At 43.3% G+C, this 20,432-nt stretch overlaps 1 protein-coding gene across 1 annotated transcript in view; it reads left to right on the top strand.

The window, feature by feature from the left end:
- Positions 1–20,432, top strand: part of LOC306743303 (low-density lipoprotein receptor-related protein 1-like) — a gene marked incomplete at its 5' end in the record, with an annotated part of 80,643 nt that overhangs the window by 37,698 nt on the left and 22,513 nt on the right. Inside the window, 35 exons of the mRNA XM_079225807.1 lie at positions 2,145–2,307; positions 2,710–2,932; positions 3,810–3,999; positions 4,107–4,250; positions 4,421–4,657; positions 4,850–5,030; positions 5,175–5,397; positions 5,578–5,767; positions 5,858–5,980; positions 6,290–6,430; positions 7,100–7,225; positions 7,769–7,885; positions 8,006–8,086; positions 8,184–8,351; positions 9,516–9,698; positions 9,990–10,187; positions 10,327–10,572; positions 10,946–11,143; positions 12,367–12,571; positions 12,765–12,929; positions 13,155–13,399; positions 14,474–14,605; positions 15,599–15,826; positions 15,970–16,144; positions 16,414–16,508; positions 16,642–16,791; positions 16,946–17,086; positions 17,250–17,378; positions 17,469–17,600; positions 17,722–17,856; positions 17,941–18,070; positions 18,194–18,320; positions 18,862–19,013; positions 19,185–19,309; positions 19,536–19,907. Coding sequence (XP_079081933.1) covers positions 2,145–2,307; positions 2,710–2,932; positions 3,810–3,999; positions 4,107–4,250; positions 4,421–4,657; positions 4,850–5,030; positions 5,175–5,397; positions 5,578–5,767; positions 5,858–5,980; positions 6,290–6,430; positions 7,100–7,225; positions 7,769–7,885; positions 8,006–8,086; positions 8,184–8,351; positions 9,516–9,698; positions 9,990–10,187; positions 10,327–10,572; positions 10,946–11,143; positions 12,367–12,571; positions 12,765–12,929; positions 13,155–13,399; positions 14,474–14,605; positions 15,599–15,826; positions 15,970–16,144; positions 16,414–16,508; positions 16,642–16,791; positions 16,946–17,086; positions 17,250–17,378; positions 17,469–17,600; positions 17,722–17,856; positions 17,941–18,070; positions 18,194–18,320; positions 18,862–19,013; positions 19,185–19,309; positions 19,536–19,907 — 5,970 coding nt within the window. The remainder of the gene's footprint in view (positions 1–2,144; positions 2,308–2,709; positions 2,933–3,809; positions 4,000–4,106; positions 4,251–4,420; positions 4,658–4,849; positions 5,031–5,174; positions 5,398–5,577; positions 5,768–5,857; positions 5,981–6,289; positions 6,431–7,099; positions 7,226–7,768; positions 7,886–8,005; positions 8,087–8,183; positions 8,352–9,515; positions 9,699–9,989; positions 10,188–10,326; positions 10,573–10,945; positions 11,144–12,366; positions 12,572–12,764; positions 12,930–13,154; positions 13,400–14,473; positions 14,606–15,598; positions 15,827–15,969; positions 16,145–16,413; positions 16,509–16,641; positions 16,792–16,945; positions 17,087–17,249; positions 17,379–17,468; positions 17,601–17,721; positions 17,857–17,940; positions 18,071–18,193; positions 18,321–18,861; positions 19,014–19,184; positions 19,310–19,535; positions 19,908–20,432) is intronic.

Genomic DNA, 20,432 nt, shown 5'->3' on the forward strand with positions numbered 1-20,432 from the left:
GTGGTTTCAGAGCTCATACCAATGGGAGTATCACTATCCTTCTCAACTCATGAATAACTTTCCCCCGTTGTCAGAGTCTTGGTTCTGATGTTTATAAAACATCTTGGACTGGTTTTTACTCCCTCCCTCTGTTCTTTTGACCATGATTTTTGCTTTACTAGCTCATGAATTAACAGTTACCTCTCATTCTTTACAGACGTTCAATAAATGATTTCCAGCGTGGAGGTGCACCATAACTTTTAATGTTTAGATTGATTTCACGATCACTATCTTTCTGTCTTTCCCAACTGCTGCCCCCAAACCCATCCTTTCGATTTCCCATTTCCTCCACAGCTCTGCTTATATTATAGCACCAGGCATACTGTAAATCTCATGTGGGGCAGGCCTTTTGAAGGTGTGTGTGTGTGTGTGTGTGTGTGTGTGTGTGTGTGTGTGTGTGTGTGTGTGTGTGTGTGTGTGTGTGTGTGTGTGTGTGTGTGTGTGTGTGTGTGTGTGTGTGTGTGCTGTTGTGGAGCTTGCATTGGCTCAGTCTTTGAGCAACATGGTTGTCATTGTTGTGGGGGGCTCCAGTGCAGATGTTTTCTTTATGAATTGTCAAAGCTCTGGGACGGGCTGACTGCGGGCTCACTGTCGACGGTGTTGGACCCCATTTGTGTACCCCAACATCAAAGTTGTTGCTTGAAATAACTTGAGAGACACGTGTGGTCACTTTGATACAACATGTGTGAGTAGTAAGCCTGTGTGATGTGTATGTGTGTATACAGTGTTTTTCTTTGAAAGAACGTGTGGTGGCAGCTGTTAAAACATAAGGCTGTATGTATCCTCAAGCCCCCCACCTCTCCTTTCCCACAGCTGGGTCTCCCTGTGGTCTGGGATTTCTGCACCCAGTGCCATACAGGACAGAGGATCTCAAAGTGAGACATGTGTCCAGTGCTTTCTCAACACTTCAGCACTTCTACCCTCCCCAATGCTGGGGGTAGCTGTCTGCAAAGCTTCCTCTTTCTATGTTGGCTTGCCATGGAGTTACAAAATGTCAAGTTCCTTTTTGTAAGCGGTGTTGCAACAGTATTTTGGGTTACTTTGACCCGTCCTCAAATTGATCTCTAAATTGACAGTGACGCTTCATGTGTCATGTTTCTGCTCTGCTCTGCCATGCCAAAGCCCTTTTACTTGGGAACTTCACAACATAAAAATGAATATCCTTCAAAGGAATGTGTTCATCATGCAGAAGGAGTTTTTACATTATTCTCACTTTACCAAGACACTTGTTTTTCTCCTTTTTAATTGGTCACAAATACTAAATATGTGTATGTGTGTGTGTGTATATATATATATATATATGTATATATATAACTAACTAACTAACTAACTAACTAACTAACTAACTATTAGTAATCCGTAGAAAGTAGCAGGCTGACCAGTGAAAATATTACAATGGGTAATTTGGGACAATGTTCAGGTGCCGTTTTCTCAAGGCTTGTATAATCATCCTACCTGTTTTGGGCCGTTGAAATGTATCTTGCTGTTCACAAATGGTCGCCGTTGGGGTCTGTGTTTGACCATTCTGCAAGGTTTTATCCTTATTCCTCAAGTGTGTTGTCATGTTGGTTAGTTTATGTGGCGCCTATGACGGCACACTGCAAGTCAAACTGCTTTGACTGACTTTCTCCTCATAGTCAAAGACTTAAGTATTTATAATAACTGAACCATGCATACTTATGCATTGTATAAGTATGCATGGCTCAGTTCAAATTCATCCAAAAGTAAAGTCCTGAGTTTGTCTCTCCTTCTGTGTTATTGCTCAAGTCCACTGAAAGGAGTACGGATTAGAAAGTGCAGGCCTTCACCTCTCACTCTTTATCCGTCACTTTTTGTGTTTCTTTCCTTCCCATGCCCTGCTTGTCTCACTCAAAGACAAGCGGAGTGCTGGTAATGGACAACCTCTTGGACCCAGCAGTGCAGGAAGATGACAGAGGCTCATTAATTCAGCGCTATTTTATAATTTGTTTTTGAGAGGTCATGGCATCATAAAGTGAGAGATTTGGAAATGAGGCTGGTATATGACTAAGAACTACATGACTGTACTCTTGAGGCTCTACTTTTGTAATGTGTATGTCTCCTCTTCTCTTCGTTGCATCCCTCAGATGTGGAACAGATGGCTATCGACTGGCTGACCGGAAACTTCTACTTTGTGGATGACGTGGACGACCGGGTGTTTGTCTGCAACAAGAATGGCCAGACGTGCGTGACCCTGCTGGACCAGGAGCTGTACAACCCTAAAGGCATCGCCTTGGACCCGGCTATGGGGTCAGTTCTTCCCTCCACTCTTCTTGACTCAACAATACCCTCAGTACTGTTTTAGCAACACTTGAGAGGAAAACTAGATCTTATGATCAGACGACATGCTGACCAGACAGGCGGTCACAAATCAAAGCACTTCCTCCAAATGGAAAAACTTGCATGTTCGCTGTTTCTTTTTCCGTATACTAACAGTTCCCTTTTCTTACGTATCACTTCTCTATTTGTATTCTCATGGAAATCCCATTTTTATTCCATCACAGTGACTAATCAAGATTGCTCAGTTGTGGTCAATGTTAAGCCAAATTGTCAAGAGTCAAAGAGCAGTCATCCAAAGTAATAACTTTCCTCTTGATATTAAAATTCCCTTTTCTGTCACCTTGCCATGCTCCTCCTCTTCTTCTGCTGCAGCAAAGTGTTCTTCACAGACTATGGGTCTACGCCGAGGGTTGAGCGCTGTGACATGGATGGCCAGAACCGCACTAAACTGGTAGACAGCAAAATTGTCTTCCCCCATGGTATCACACTGGACCTGGTCAACCGGTTGGTGTACTGGGCTGACGCCTACCTGGACTACATTGAAGTGGTCGATTACGAGGGCAAAGACCGACACACCATTATCCAGGGCCTGCTGGTGAGGTTTGAAGGATGGTTGGACGGCTGTGCACACAAAATAATACTACGACATACATGGAGATACCCTCAAGAAAATGTATTTCAGATTATTCAGCCTTCTTCTGAAATGTTGAATCAAGCAGCAATAGCCCAGAGTCCTGACTTACTTTTCAGTCTTCCCTTCAGTAAAACAAAACATCTGTTTTCCAAATCTGCAACATCATTGATTTAATATCACCGTCTTTTAGAGGCAGTACTGGTTTCCAGTTGTCTCCTGTTTGTCAAGGCAAAGAGAGCCCTCCTCTCCTGGGAATAGTACCATTTTATTACCTTGATTAATATTACTTAAAATGTATGTGTTTTTCCTGGCTAGTGCCGCTCTAAACAGATTAGTCTGGCCCTTGGGAAGCTTGGCTCAAACTTTAAGCAGAGTAATGATCTTAATGAAATCAGGACTGCAGTGATGCTGCGTGTGGGGGAGGTAATATGATCCCGACAACATACATCTGCACAGAATAGACCCTTAAAAAGTCAAACCTATCTCTGTTTAACAGCCAATGGAAAATGGAGCCTCTGTGCAACCATGTGCCAAGTTTACACAAACTCTCTCTCTATCTTTCTGTCTGTCTCTTACTGAGTCTGTTTGTCTGTTTTTGTCTGTCAAAGATTTCTTCACATTTTTAGAACCTGTCACGATGAGTTTGATACTGATGAATAATATGTTAGGAAAGTTTAATAACTCAGAAGTTGCAGCGTTCAAGATAAAAATGTGTACACAATGTCACAAAAGCAATCAGTCATGCACCATGAGCTGTTTTACTAAGAACATCAGCATTTTCAGTTGCAAGCTCAAGACAACTTTTTTGATTTTGCTTTATTGTCTCACTGCATTTCAGATTGAGCACCTGTATGGGCTGACTGTATTTGAGAACTACCTGTATGCCACCAACTCAGACGAAGGCAACCTCAACCCCAAGACCAGTGTGATCCGAGTGAACCGCTTCAACAGCACCGACTTCCAGGTGGTGACGCGAGTAGACAGGGGAGCTGCACTGCACGTGTACCACCAGAGGCGCCAACCCCAAGGTACTCATTCAAGAAGGCACTTGGCTTGACTGCTAACTGATCCATGTCCATTGATTGCAGTTACCATTGCATGACTGTTGGTTTTGTGCCCTTCTCTCCTGGTTTAGTGCGCAGCAATGCATGTGCCTTGGATCAGTTTGGGAAAGCTGGAGGTTGCTCTGACATATGTCTGCTGAGCAACAGCCACAAAACCCGTACATGTCGTTGTCGCTCTGGATTCAGCCTCGGCAGCGATGGAAAGTCCTGCAAGAGTGAGTATCAAGACTGAGAGGGAAAACATATTTTGACAAAAATGAACCCCTTCCCATTAGTTTGAGCAGTGATGAATGATGATGGCATTGAAGTAATGGATGTTACAAAATCGCTGGCAGAATTCATGACAGTTATTCATTGAGAATATGTATTTCTTCTTCCCCCGCAGAACCAGACCATGAGTTGTTCTTGGTGTACGGTAAGGGTCGTCCTGGAATCATCAGGGGCATGGACATGAATGCTAAGGTGCCTGATGAATACATGATTCCCATTGAGAACCTAATGAACCCACGAGCTCTGGATTTCCACGCTGCCAGTGAATTCATCTACTTTGCTGATGCCACCAACTACATTATTGGTCGACAGAAAATTGATGGCACGGAGAGAGACACCATACTTAAGGAAGGTAAGAATTAAATGATCGCATTGCACAGGATTCTGGACAATATTTTTACTCAAATCAAAATCCAGGAATTTAGGGAGGAAAATAATCCAGTCAGGTTATTCTATATGGTTTTCACTTTATTCTCTTCATATTCATCTTGACCTGGCCAGCTGATAATTTCTTTTTCACACCGACTTCTTTTGCTTATCTCAGGAATTCACACGGTGGAGGGGATAGCAGTAGACTGGATGGGAGGTAATCTCTACTGGACAGATGATGGGCCTAAAAAGACTATTAGCGTCGCCAGGCTGGAGAAGGCTTCTCAGACCCGCAAGACTCTCATTGAGGGCAAGATGAGCCACCCTCGTGCAATTGTGGTGGACCCCCAGAATGGGTGAGACACTGGAGAGGAGATTGTTATTTTAATAGTTATTCATTGCTATGTTTAAGTTATTTATCCAGCTTTAATGTTTGAGTGAAGCAGCATTCAACTTATCTCACACTTTTAAACGTAATGATATCTCTTCTCGTCACCTAGATGGATGTACTGGACTGACTGGGAGGAGGACCCCACTGAGAGCAACAGAGGGAAGATAAAGAAAGCTTGGATGGATGGTTCCCATCACCAAGTGTTCCTGACCAGCAAGACTGTGCTGTGGCCTAATGGCTTGAGTCTGGACATTCCCCAGGGCATCCTGTACTGGGTAGACGCTTACTACGACCGCATTGAGTTGGTTTATCTCAACACCACTGAGCGAAAGGTTGGTAATGCTGGGGGAATATATTTACACTGTTGGATATTTGTGTGTTTACAGACAATAAAAGAAATATTAGTCCAAAGTACTAAAAAAACATTTTGTTCAGAATATTAGGGTCATCAGTTTGTTGGAACCCTGGTAATATTTGGAGATCCAACCCCTATCTCGTTCCTGATTTAACAGGTGGTGTATGAGGGGCAGGAGCTCAACCACGCCTTCGGCTTATGTCATTACAAAAAATTTCTTTTTTGGAATGAGTACCGTGGCGGCAGCATTTATAAACTGGACCAGGACACTAAGACAGTCACCCTCCTTCGCAACGAGAGGCCACCCATCTTTGAGATCAGAGTCTACGATGCACACCAGCAGCAAGGTATACCTCTACTACTCATTCATTCTCACTTCATAAGTTGCTAATAAATAGATCAAATGATAATATTCTTATTTCCTGCTTCTCTTATAGGCTCCAATGCGTGTCGCGTTAACAACGGTGGCTGTAGCAGTCTGTGCCTTGCTATTCCTGACGGCAGGTCCTGTGGCTGTGCTAACGATCAAATCCTAGATGTTGATAATGTCACCTGCAAAGGTACTTAGCAGTCCAACCAGTAGAAAGGTTTCACCAAAGATCAATGTCGAAGGTTCACGGAAATGTATTACTCAGCGGGAGTTGAGGCTGTTAAAGAATCTAGGCTGTACTTTCCATTTGAAAATTAAACTATGCACAATCTTTGCCAAAGCTAAAAAGAAGTTTTAAAATATACCCACCAATATTTTTGCAACTTTGAGAAGCTGATGTAAGCTGACCTGGGATCCAAAAGGCTTTGTTTTGTTTGGTGCTTAGCTTTTTTCTCAATGGCTAATCTGTCTTTCCTCCTACCCCTGATGTCATCTCCAGCCAACCCCTCCTACGTGCCCCCGCCGCAGTGCCAGCCAGGGGAGTTTGCCTGCAAGAACAACCGCTGCATCCAAGAGCGCTGGAAGTGTGACGGGGACAACGACTGTCTGGACAACAGCGATGAGGCCCCTGATCTCTGCCGTAAGTGTGCCATGTTATTGTCATGGTTACACAGCAACACATAGATAAATAAAAAATCTGTTTAAGAGTTTTAGCTAACGTGAAACGACAGCGCAAACTAGTTTCCAAGATCGTCTTTTTCCATGCAGCAAAATGTGATTGAAATTTAACTGACCTGATTTCCCCTCATCAGGCAATAGTGAGAACTAGAGACTCATATTTGCCTTGAATGTTATTCTCTTCTTTATACTTAATTTAAAGTGACATATTTAAAGGGTGAGGGGATTATTTAGCAGGCTGTGTAGTACATTAAACAGAAAGCTTTGATAAACCAGAAAGCTTAGTGCTCAAGAAATATAAATTAAGTTTTGAAAATGAATACGTGTTAGGTATCCATTTTGCGTTTTTTTTATATGACAAAAAGCAATATAAAGGGCTTAGGAGCGCTTTATCCACAGTGACGACACCAGTGGCTTTCAAAAAGGTCCAGATATTTTCAACTAGAAGTGATCTGAGAGGCCGCACAAGGAAGTCGGATCGCTCGGGGAAAAGGTGCTGGGTGCAGTGCTTTTTCTCGAGGCATAAACTTTCTCCTCATTAGTAACAATTAAAGAAAAAAGCTGGTTCTCAGAACAAAACTCTATATGGACACTCAACCGTAATGTATAATTTTCGGTTTTCTTCCACCAGACCAGCACACCTGCCCAGCGGACCGATTCAAATGCCAGAACAATCGCTGTATCCCCCTGCGATGGCTGTGTGATGGAGACAATGACTGTGGAAATGATGAAGATGAATCCAACACCACCTGCTCTGGTATATACACACCTGAAGGTCTTCGTAGTTTCGTAGAGCATGACAGTTTTTCATCTTTTTTTGGTTTGTAAAATACGAGATTTGATGAAACAATTTGATCTGCAATCAGAGTTATTGCTGTTAGATGAATGTTTTAAAGACAGTTATCAATAGTTAGTTAAAATGGTGAAGAGGGAACATTGGGCAGACAGACAAGTTGCAACTAAAGCAGACATATTGGGATCTGTTAGTTTTAAATTAATTCAGTTACGATTTGTGCCAGCATGAATTTATAAACAATCCAGGACTATTTATCTGCAGCATCGATCATAATGGGCCAGAAAACAGTGGTATACTTTTTAAAAGAGCCGTCTTAAATTGTCTTTAACTTAATTAAGAGAAAGTGAGTGTTGATTTGTGTTGTACTTTTTGCAGCAATAGAATATTGGAAATTAGGTTATTTAACATTGATGAGTCATTGCAAGCTTAAATGTTGAGGCAGGGATTTTGCAAGAAGAACTTTTTTATATCCATTACCTGTTTTACACCTTATTCCCCTGCTAGCTCGGACATGCCCACCGAACCAGTACCCTTGTGCCAGTGGGCGATGCATCCCCATCTCCTGGACATGTGACCTGGATGATGACTGTGGAGACCGCTCTGATGAACCAGACGCCTGTGGTGAGTCTGAAATTGCACCGTTATATTGCTGCTTTTAGCACGTGTTTTCCTCTGAGATGACAGATCTTTATGTTTTTGTTGTTGTTGTTTTCAACATATTCTCTCTTGACCTCTCTTCAGCCTATCCAACCTGCTTCCCTCTGACTCAGTTCACGTGCGCCAATGGCCGCTGCATCAACATCAACTGGCGCTGTGACAACGGTAATCTTCTTCTTCTTAGACTTTCTTCACCTTCCGTAAAGCTGCAAAAACAACCCAATAACCAAAAAAAAAATATATTCTGTGTGCTCATGTACAGACAATGACTGTGGAGACAACAGTGATGAAGCAGGCTGCAGCCATTCTTGCTCCAGTGTCCAGTTTAAATGTAACAGTGGCCGTTGCATCCCAGAATACTGGACCTGTGATGGCGACAATGACTGTGGAGACTACAGTGACGAAACTCATGCCAACTGTACCAACCAGGGTAAGGAATATTACTGTGTACCAAACTGAAATAGATCTGCGCAGCTCTTTTTTTTTTTTTTTACGCTGTTGTTTATACTTTTTCCAGCTGTATCTAGCTCTCATCCCATCATGTATTGTATTTCACTGTGTTTACATGTTGCCGTTTATAGTTGTAAAGAGGTTGTCACAATGAAGACGGGATCGTTCTCCTCCCCGTTTCATTTCCTTTGCTCTGCATGCCCCTGCCTGCCCTCTGGCTTCTCCTCATAATTTACAGCAAATCCTCTCTGATGCTCTGTTCAGGATGTGATTATGTTTTGTGGTTAGATAACAATTAAACTCTTTCATGGTCTTGTGCAAATCGCACAGATGTTTTGACTCTGCTGCAGTGATATGGATTTACATGTTTGGAGTTTAAAATAGCCGGGGGCCACCCTTGGCTTATTTGGAACTCTCGTAACAATCACTGAGGCAGCGCTATAGTGCTGCATCGCACTTATTCTTCAGGCTGCCTAGAAACATACGCGCCTGTTCACTGTAAGTCCCAGCATGCAATAACGGGGCCCAGCGTGACCTGTTGGTCTAATGAGGTGTGTGTGTGTGTGTGTGTGTGTGTGTGTGTGTGTGTGTGTGTGTGTGTGTGTGTGTGTGTGTGTGTGTGTGTGTGTGTGTGTGTGTGTGTGTGTGTGTGTGATCTCTTGGCCTTCCGTCTGGAAGTCATTAGCTGAAATAAAAAAGCAACGCTATCGCCTTCCCCTCCTGTATATTGTAGTTCTGTGCTCAAAGGTCCACGGTCCATTTCCTTCTTTACCCGTGCCAAGAGCTGACCTTTGCCATGAGGGGATGTCATTGTGCCACCGCCCCACTGGTGCCTTTTTAATCAGTCAGTGAGCTGTGTGTGTCATTGTTGTTTGACTTGGCTCAGTTTCAGGTTGTTAACCCAGCGTCCCAGCAAACCTAAACATTAATTAATCACTAGAATTGCCTGTTCTTTGTTCTCTCCATTTTTGGCCAAGTGTGTGTGGTCTGTGCGAGTGTTGTGTGCTGGTTGAGATTCCAGTCCAGTTATTTTTTCAGTTTCTGACTTCTAGTATTGTATTGCTTCTTTGACTTTGGCTAAACTGCACACTTCATATTTTTGGTTGGCTTACTATCAAACTTTGTCTTGCTGTTTTCTCTCCAGCTACACGTCCTCCAGGCGGCTGCCATGTGGATGAGTTCCAGTGTCGGATGGACGGCCTGTGTATTCCCATGCGCTGGCGCTGTGATGGGGACACAGACTGTATGGACCTGAGTGATGAGAACAACTGCGAGGGTGTGACCCACATGTGTGACCCGGCAGTCAAGTTCAGCTGCAGGGACTCTGGTGAGGATGCTTTCAGCTGGCTTAAGTACCAGATGTTAAGGTCGATGAACCGTTTAACAATGTTGTTGTGAGTGCAGATATGTTTTTTTTATTCTCTCTGACAAATAAATGAAATGAGTAATTGCCTGGTCACACCAGAAACTAGCTGTGGAAAATATATTTGCGCATTCCTCCTGTGGCTAGTTTGTGGCCAATAGAATTTGTGGCAAACAAATGAATGGCAATCACTATGAATATATTAAAGTCTTAAAACAACACAAACTGATAATTATTATCTTGTGGTCTTTACAGCTCGTTGCATCAGCAAAGCTTGGGTTTGTGATGGTGACAGTGACTGTGAGGACAACTCTGATGAGGACAACTGTGAGGCGTTGGTGTGCAAGTTGTCTCACCACATGTGTGCTACCAACGACTCCATCTGTCTGCCTGCTGAGAAGCTGTGTGATGGCACTGACGATTGTCCGGATGGCTCTGACGAGAAACTTTGTGGTGAAACCTTTGACATAAATCACAACATTCAAATTGTTGTATTTGTCCTGTACCTTCCATGTTGATGTTACACCCTAACATACAACTCTTCTGTCTCAGATATATTCAAACTCTTTCCAAATCTGTTTCATGCTTGCAGATTTGTGCTCATTGGACAATGGTGGCTGCAGCCACAACTGCAGCATCATTCCTGGGGAGGGCTTCATGTGCTCATGTCCCCTGGGCATGGAGCTGGGAGCCGACAACAAGACCTGTCAGATCCAGAGCTTCTGCGCCAAACATCTCAAGTGTAGCCAGAAGTGTGAGCAGGAGAAATCCAGTGTCAAGTGCTCCTGCTACGAGGGCTGGGAGCTTGAGTCTGACATGGAGAGCTGCAAAAGCACTGGTAAGGTAAAACAGGGCATTTAACAGTTTATTTAATCCTACAAACTGAAGAATCTCTTTTTTGACTTCAAATTGAGAGCAAAAGTATTTTCCTTGTGCTGAAGAGGCTCCCCAATACTGATTCTGCTATATGTATATACAGTATCTTAATGCATCATGGTGTTTGAGATATTTTAGTTTCCAGAAAGTGAGCAGCAAACCCCTTCTATTATACATTTTTTTTAAAGAGACGGATGGAGTGGAAGACACTGCAGAGAGAGCTGCGGCAGGATTTGATCCAAAAAAACAAGGAGCTTCGTAAATCTGGACTCTAGGATAAGATTTACTTTATTGAGACACTTACACTTTTCTGTGTATAACATCTTTGCCCTCAGATCCGTTCAAGCCTTTCATCATCTTTTCCAACCGCCATGAGATTAGAAGGATTGATCTTCACAAGGGGGAGTTCAGTGTGCTGGTTCCAGGCCTGAGGAACACTATTGCTTTGGACTTCCACCTCAACCAGAGCACCCTGTACTGGACTGATGTCGTAGAGGACAAGATCTACCGTGGGAAATTGTCTGATAATGGTGGTGAGGCTATCAATTGAATACAGCTTTCGATCATGTGTATTGATTAGCCACTCAGAACAGTATAATTAACATAATAATACGTTCATTTTTCATTTTTGTAAGTCAAATAAAATTAGTAAAGTAATTGTTCCTTCTGAAATATCGAATTTGATTTGTTCTTTTTATTCTCTTAAATTAACTTCGGCTCAGCACTCTGTAATTTCTCAGAGTCAAATGTTTTTAAAAAGAGTCTGTGGTCAGTAGCAGCGGTCTGTGACCCTGAATAAATAGCCAGGTCATGGTCGGCCTTTCCTGCTCCAAAACCCCAGGTCTTCTTGCCAATCAAGGTTGTGTTCCCAGCACAGCACTTAGGGGGCACACGGAAGGCTTTGTCTCTTCCCATTTGTCTCAGCACTCAATGTGCGTGACTGCAGCCAGAACACTGATGTAGCGTAGGAGGCACAATACACTGCAGTTTCAGTTCCCAGCTCTCCAACTTCACCATTTAAACAGGACTCCCAAGCAGAGAGACATTGTGATCAACATAGATCAGCTCCTGCTGCTTGTTATTGAAGCCATTTCAGAATCTCTAAAGTTGTTGGCATACACTGTGTAGTTCACACAGCTTAACCAAGACACCCCTACCCAGACATACACGGCATAAAGGCCGCCTAACTCCAGCATTCCTTTAAGCAAACTGTGAAGACCTATCATTCTCCCTCTAATTACTACTGGAAGGCCGTGTGAAGAACTTGTCTGGTCACCCTTAGCCAAAGATGATTTCACTTTTTGGTTTGCACTTTAGTCTGCATGGCCCCGTTGTTTCTGGGAATATCTTGTGTTGGATGTTTGTTTTCTTAGAGGGGTTGAGAAGATGGCGCTGGTCGGAGCCACACTGACAAACACAGCAGCAGTGTGTGCTGTTCACTGACCGATTCCATAAGAGTAAAGAATTATAAGCAATTCATTGTTTGCCAGAGTTTCTATTTTCTTTTGCAATGAGCCATATGTGCTGGCTGGACATTTGCTTTCCTTGTTGCAAGTGACATAAGCCAAGCTATTACACTAAATTAGCTGAATAACAACAGCTATTTTTTTTTAATTTAAAACCACAACCAACATTCAAATGCTATAAAATGCTACAAAAACTCCCCTTTTCAGCTTGCTTTCAGTTATCAAATGCCCTGATACTTGGCTAAACACCATCCTTGTTGTAAGCCCCTCTTTCTGTATTTCCCATTCAGCCTTGACCAGTTTTGAAGTGGTCATCCAGTATGGACTGGCCACCCCAGAGGGCCTGGCCGTGGACTGGATAGCAGGAAACATCTACTGGGTTGAGAGCAATCTGGACCAGATCGAGGTTGCAAAACTGGATGGGACCATGAGAACCACCCTGCTGGCTGGGGAGGTGGAGCACCCAAGGGCCATCGCCCTAGACCCTCGGGATGGGTAAGAAGCACAGATAGGGACTCTGGAGCTGTTATCACCCTTTCAGAAAATGGAAAGTTACTGGAATTTCCTTCGGAATTACCTTTTTTTTTTTTAAATCCTGCTTTATTACTAAACTGACATGTTCTCATGTGACGCCACTGTGCACATCTGTGAAAATTCCTTCTCACACTGATTTATTTTCTGTTTGCAGTATTCTATTTTGGACAGATTGGGATGCCAGTCTGCCCAGGATTGAGGCAGCATCTATGAGTGGTGAAGGCAGACGCACCATCCATAGGGAAACGGGCAGTGGTGGCTGGCCCAATGGTCTCACTGTGGACTACATGGAAAGACGTATTGTCTGGATTGATGCGAGGTAGCATTTGCTAATAGTCTCTGAATATACGGAGTGCTCTCATTGCACTGCATAAAACTCACTCGCTCTCTCTTTTGCTTGCCGTTGTACATTTTTGATAACCATGCAGCTGTCCTTTGCTTGTGTAAAATAACATACAAAGTACAGACTCATCTAGTAACATGAGCATCATGATTCACTTACATATTATGTAAAGTATACATCTCTGCCTTAATCCTCCTCCAGGTCAGATGCTATCTACTCTGCTATGTACGACGGTTCTGGGCTGATTGAAGTGTTGCGGGGTCACGAGTATTTGTCCCACCCCTTTGCTGTCACCATGTATGGAGGCGAGGTCTACTGGACTGACTGGAGGACTAACACTCTAGCCAAAGCCAACAAATGGACAGGACACAACGTCACCGTAGTCCAGCGCACCAACACACAGCCCTTTGACTTGCAGGTCTATCACCCGTCCAGACAACCTCAGGGTAGGTTGCACACCAGATACATATGAATAAACTCAGAGAGAGGGAGAGAGTCTCCACATCTCAGATTCAACCCCTGCCTTTCTGCTGGGCTGACTGAGTCTGGCTTTAACTTGAAGGAGACTGGTAACGAGCTCACAGTTCATTGCTGACAGTGTTGATTCACGACTCCTACTCTCCAAAGACAGCTGACCTTTCAGAGCTGTGAGTCGTGTGGTGTCCTTACACCGGCAGCAATTTGGACACCTCCTGCAGCCTCGTTGATCAAAACATTCACCTCACTGTTTGACATTTCCCACCGGCAGGGTAGGAAATATAAAATGTCACGTGTTGATATTGGAGGTTCACATGATTGACAAGATGACAAAAAGATCTGCAGTTATTCTGTCAACTTTAACTGTCGCCTTGATGTCTAGTAGCCAATGGCTATGGTTGTGTGGGCAGCAGAGAGGCACTGGGTCCTGTAATTGAAGGCCTGAAAATAGAGATCTCACAGAGTCGTTGATTGACAGCTGCAACTGATGCCCATGACAGTGATGAGGCAATAAGCTGGGTTGACATGTCTGACAAATGTGGGCTGTGTTGAATAGTCCAAGGAATGAATCCCATCTTCTCCTATCCACTTTTCTTTGATCCGACGAAAACAAGTCATGAGGTCGAGGAAAGAGCAGGACCTTTCCTTAGCATTTAAAGAATTCAATCAGCTCTTATCATGGCTGCCACTTAGATACGTCCAGGTCATTTCACTCAGTTAGGAACCTTCCTAAGGAAAAAAGACTATTTGATCGCAACCAAAGTCTTTTTCTACACTCTCTTTCCCTGGGTGTCCATTGATGGAGAGGTCCATTGCACTCTTGACTGTAATACTCTGCAAATAGCTTCTGACATTAAACTGTTGGCTTAGTCTGATACTAGAATGTATGGTCCAATTTTATTATTTTTGGGAGATGCTTTGTGAAAATATATACACGGCAATCTGCAGAACATAGTGTGAGTCTTAAAGGAAATAAATGCCCCCTGTATTTTTGTGTCTTTGTCTCTTTCACCACATTTCCTTTATATTCCCCTTTCTTTCAGCTCCTAACCCGTGTGCCACTAGTGATGGTAAAGACCCTTGCTCCCACCTCTGTCTCATCAACTTCAACCAGACCTTCTCTTGTGCCTGCCCTCACCTCATGAAGCTTCAGCCTGATAAGCGCACCTGCAAAGGTAAGGACACATACTGTTCCTCACAAACCTTTCTCTTACCTGAAAGTAAACACTCAGAGTGTGTTTATGTAATGCTGCCATCTACAATCCATGTCATCAAGGAGCAAGAAACAGGCTCTTTTTTTTGCAGGAACACACAGTACAGTGCATTACAGTGCGATAAGCTCCCAACGCAACATCAACGCCATTACCTGTCATCCCTTATGACAGAAGATCTAATTACTTATCCTCCGTTTGTGCCACGAGGCCTTCTTCACTCATTTGCATTTCATTTCATTTAAAAGACTGTCACAAGTGATGTGCTGGTCTTCATTTATTGCTGTGTGTCATGAGCAGGTTTCATGATGGGTTTGAGGGGTAGCTGTGGGATTCTGTGTGCATGTATCTGTCTAAAAGTAATGCATTCTACAGAACAATCCTCATCTCAGCAGTTGAGATTTAAGGATCATTTGATTAGAGGGCATCTGATGCATTCCCCATCAATACAATCATTTTTAATAGAGCTGAGCAGAATCTTAGCCAAACAAAAGTTTTTCTCTGAACCTGGACACATTCAACACTTAAACTATGTTTAAGGTGCTTAGATTTTGACTGAGAAGGAGTAATTTGTTATCTCCACCTTAAATCTCTCAGGTGGTAATCAAGCCTCGAAAAGGGCAACATGTGACCCTCTTGAGCTTCTGTTTCCTGAGATCCAGCTTGCTCCACCCTTTTGATTGATTGTCCAGCGAGAAGAAGACTAACCTTAACTAAACTTTCAATCACAGTGTATATAGAGATGAGACAGGCTTGAGCACAAGAACAGGAGGTTTCTTTCCAGAGAAGTCTCCGTTGCTGACATTGGACTTTTATATACTTTACACTTTGGCTTATTTGAAAAACGTCTTTCTCTCTTCGCCACCATCATTTGTAGATGTATGTAATAATTCATGAAAATGCAACAGAAATTATCTTTCTTATTCCGAGTGCATGTTTTTTCTTTCTTCCTCCCAGAATCCCGCAAGTTCCTCCTATATGCTCGTCAGATCGAGATCCGGGGCGTCGACATTGACAACCCCTACTACAATTACATCATCTCCTTCACCGTGCCGGACATAGACAACGTGACCGTGGTGGACTATGACGCTGTTGAGCATCGCATCTACTGGTCAGATGTTCGAACGCAGACAATCAAGAGAGCTTTCATTAATGGCACTGGGGTGGAGACTGTTGTGTCTGCTGGTGAGAACAATTTCAGGAATGTTTTTTATCAATTTTATCTTAATTCTTTGTTTTGATTTCAGTTGGTAGTTAAAACTGTCTGTATCTGTCTGAAAATTAGATGAAACCCTAACTTTCTCCATTGTGATTCCAACATTTCCCAGACCTTCCTAATGCTCACGGGCTGGCAGTAGACTGGGTGTCCAGAAACCTCTTCTGGACCAGTTATGATGCCAATAAGAAGCAGATCAATGTAGCCAGACTGGATGGATCGTTCAAGAATGCTGTCATCCAGGGCTTGGACAAGCCCCACTGTCTGGTGGTGCATCCTCTACTGGGGTGAGTTCTGTTTCCAGTTATTTAGGACTGCATTCAGATCAAGATGGGAATTCTCGCTCTGATGCTCTTTTTCTGTTTTCCATTTTCACTCACCGACTAAGTCTCTATTTCCTTTTTGTAATTTCCTTTACAAACCCTGACTGCCACTTCTCCCATAGCCTACTAGTGTATGTCTCATATTGCAATGTGCATACAATGAACATAGCTTTTCTCAAGAAAATAAATCTCAGCTGCTCTTCATGTCTCATAACCTTAATATCCGTCCTCAGGAAGCTGTACTGGACTGATGGTGACAACATAAGCATGGCTAACATGGATGGTAGCAACAGCACAATACTTTTCACCGATCAAAAAGGACCAGTGGGTGAGCACATGTACCCCCGACTGCAAAAAACTGCAAATATTAGATCTCTATTTAACTCTACGGTGTAAATGCACAGAATAATCATATTGGGGATGTGTATATGTATCATAACATCATTATGTTTTCCACTCAGGCCTCTCCATAGACTATGAAAAAGAGCAGCTGTACTGGATCAGCTCAGGAAACAGCACCATTAGCCGCTGTAATCTGGATGGGATGAAACTTGAAATCCTGGAAGGTGTTAAAGGAAAACTTACCAAGGCTACTGCATTGGCTATAATGGGTAAGTTGAAAAAGATGACACTTCAAATGTATCCTTTCTGTTTTCTGATCTGAAAGTTGATGGTTACATATGAGCCTGCTTACATGCTTAGAAATCACTGTCCCATTTTAAATGAATAACATACAAATATATTAATCAATTTCCCACACTGTAGGAGACAAGATGTGGTGGGCAGACCAGGGGACTGATCAGATAGGAACATGTGACAAGAAGGATGGAGGAAACTGGAAGGTTTTGCGAAACAATACCTCCCCTATGATGCACATGAGGATTTACGATGAGGATGTGCAGAAAGGTAAGAAATATTAATCCTGCATATTTTGTAAAAGAGTTGGAAAACCAATTTAGATTAAATTTACTTAAGACTCATGTTTTGATGTGGATGTGAAATTCACCATATCAATGCTCTATTTAGCATAAAACTAGTGTGCCTCACTGTCATTCTCTTCTTCCTTTAGCGGGTATCAACCTGTGCAGTAACAACAATGGAGACTGCTCCCAGCTGTGTCTGCCGACCTCACCAACAACCAGGGCCTGCATGTGCACGGCTGGATACAGCCTCAAGACAGGACAGCAGTCCTGTGAAGGTAAGACACCACTTCACAGCTACAGTCGCACATACTTTAGGAATTCAGTGAGCCTTAAAAACTAAAATATATTGTACTGTCTCTGAGCAGGCATGGGCTCTTTCCTGCTTTACTCGGTTCATGAGGGAATTAGAGGAATTCCACTCGACCCAGCAGACAAATCTGACGCCTTGGTGCCCGTGTCTGGCACCTCTCTGGCCGTCGGCATAGACTTTCACGCTGGTGAGTGACACTGCTGGAAATCAGTAACTGGAGGACCTTGCTTGAGTGACATTTTAAAGCTGTCATTATCTCAGTGAAGTCAGTATTTATAGGTTGACACAAAAGGCCTCTTTGTTTTCAGAGAATGACACCATCTACTGGGTGGACATGGGCCTGAGCACCATCAGCAGGGCGAAGAGAGATCAGACATGGAGAGAAGATGTGGTCACCAACGGCATTGGCAGGGTGGAGGGCATCACAGTCGACTGGATCGCAGGTCTGGTCATGACGGATTTTAAATCCTATTTTAATGCTCTTGTCCAGGACTATGTAGCTGATTTACGTCTCTGTACTTTTATAGGAAATATTTACTGGACTGACCAGGGCTTTGACGTGATCGAGGTGGCCAGGCTGAATGGCTCGTTCCGCTATGTAGTCATTTCCCAGGGCCTGGACAAGCCCAGAGCCATCACTGTTCACCCAGTTAAAGGGTAAGTCTATCTGGCAATAGTTTAATTCAGCCGTGTGTAATGCTTTCGCCTTTAGTTACTTGCATGGAGTGATAGTGATAATATATCTATCTAAATTCCTCTAAAATGCACTTTTGTTTGCAGGTATCTGTTCTGGACTGAGTGGGGTCAGTACCCTCGTATTGAGCGCTCTAGATTGGATGGCTCCGATAGGTTGGTCCTGGTCAATGTGAGCATCAGTTGGCCCAATGGAATCTCCGTCGACTACGAGGTGTGGACCACGGCTGACATCATAGCGTTCAAGACGTCCCGAAACTCAGTTGTCATTATTAACCCTCTGAGCCCCAAGCAGTTTCAGGACAATACTTTGCTCCTGCCACATTTTACTCTCTGTGGCCTTATTTTTTCAGTCCTGCACCTCTATGGAAAAGGCACAATCATGGCTAGAAGTAATGAGAACACAAACATATTTTGTGTGCAGCACAACACAGTAATGATGCCATAAATCATAAAAAAGAAAAGCACAAGTGGAATTTATTTGATCATTTATTTTACAAACATTTGAAAAACATTGGGCTCCACGTGCTATACATCTCTTTTTGTTTTGTTTTACAACCTCTCTTGTCGTCTCCTCTTTGCTTCAGCATTATATTTTAAGACATTAGGTGCTGTAGTGAACAAGCTGAAGGGGGCTGTTATGAATTAACAGTGGACTAGCATCTACGTAATACTTTTTTGGTTTGATTTTCATTTAGAAAATGTGAGCTTCCCTCAATAATGAACACTATTTTGTTTCTGCTCTGTCTTTGCAGGGGGGTATGCTGTATTGGTGTGATGCCAGGACAGACAAGATAGAGCGTATCAACCTGGAGACTGGAGAGAACCGGGAGCTGGTGCTGGCTAACAACAACATGGACATGTTTGCTGTGTCTGTTTTTGAGGAATTCATCTATTGGAGTGACAGGTCAGTTCAGAGGTTAATTAATTAGTTAAACAAATCATTGAAAAATGTTTTTACATTGCTCTACTTACTATCTGTCCATACCTGTTATTGGATGACAGCTTTTGAATTATCTGGAAGATGTCATATTGTATCATACTGTTAATTGAATCAGTTTTGTTGCCTCTTGTTTAGGACTCATGCCAATGGCTCCATTAAAAGAGGCAGCAAAGACAATGCTACAGATGCTGTTCAGCTTAGGACTGGCATCGGTGTACAGCTGAAAGACATCAAGGTTTTCAACAGGGCCAGGCAGCAAGGTAGGAACACCCTCAGCACCCTAAACTGAACCACAAACCTGAAAAAAAGAAGCTTTTTTTTTTTGCTGATAAGTCTGGCAAATATGTCCTTCACAAACACAATGATAAAACTTTTCCCATCCAACTTAATCCAGCCCCTTTGGAATCGATGAAATCTAAATTATATTTAACAAGGCTCATAATTTGTTTTAACAACACACCTCATAAACATGTCACTACTCCTCAGGCACCAACGTCTGCAAAGACAACGGCGGCTGTGAACAGCTGTGTCTTTTCCGTGGCAACGGGCAGCGCACCTGCGCCTGTGCTCACGGCATGCTGGCAGAGGACAACCGAGGTTGCCGCGACTATGACGGATACCTGCTGTACTCGGAGCGTACCATCCTGAAGAGCATCCACCTGTCTGATGAGACAAACCTAAACGCGCCAATAAAGCCGTTTGAGGACCCTGACCACATGAAGAATGTCATTGCCCTCAGCTATGACTATCATGGAGGTGGAGGGAAAGGAGCCAACCGCATCTTCTTCAGCGATATCCACTTTGGCAACATCCAGCAGATCAACGACGATGGCACAGACCGGAAGATTGTGGTGGACAGTAAGTTTGTAGTCATCAATAACATGTCATTCTTTTCAACAACTCTGCATCACTCGGTATCACTTCACCCAAACGTTTCCCTCCACTCCATATTTCAGCTGCATTGGTCCCGTTGCTTTTATCCTGTCCATTGATAATTGAATGTTGTCCCTCGTCCCCTCAACACTATAAACAGCCATCATTACTCATTTTTGCAACACAAGCACCCAGGAGGATCCACTGCATATACACACAGCTGCAGCTTCTCAACTGGAGGGGATTGACATCACTTTGGGCTGCCACTTGAAGAAGACACACTTTTACACATAAATGCACAAGCACACACTCCCTGTACGTTTTGCCTGTTTCAACACTAAAGTGTCTTTTAAATCCCACTGTCTCTAAATGATTCAAGAGAAGGTTGTTGAACACCATCCAGAAGCAATACATTTAAAAGCCCTGGACCCAAAGCTGTTAGCAAGCACTATTCAAAACATGAATTCTGACTAGGAAGGTTAGGGAAATAAATAAAGCACATGGGGGTTT

Source organism: Taurulus bubalis (assembly GCF_910589615.1).
Source record: "Taurulus bubalis genome assembly, chromosome: 11".
Classification (NCBI taxonomy): domain Eukaryota; kingdom Metazoa; phylum Chordata; class Actinopteri; order Perciformes; family Cottidae; genus Taurulus; species Taurulus bubalis.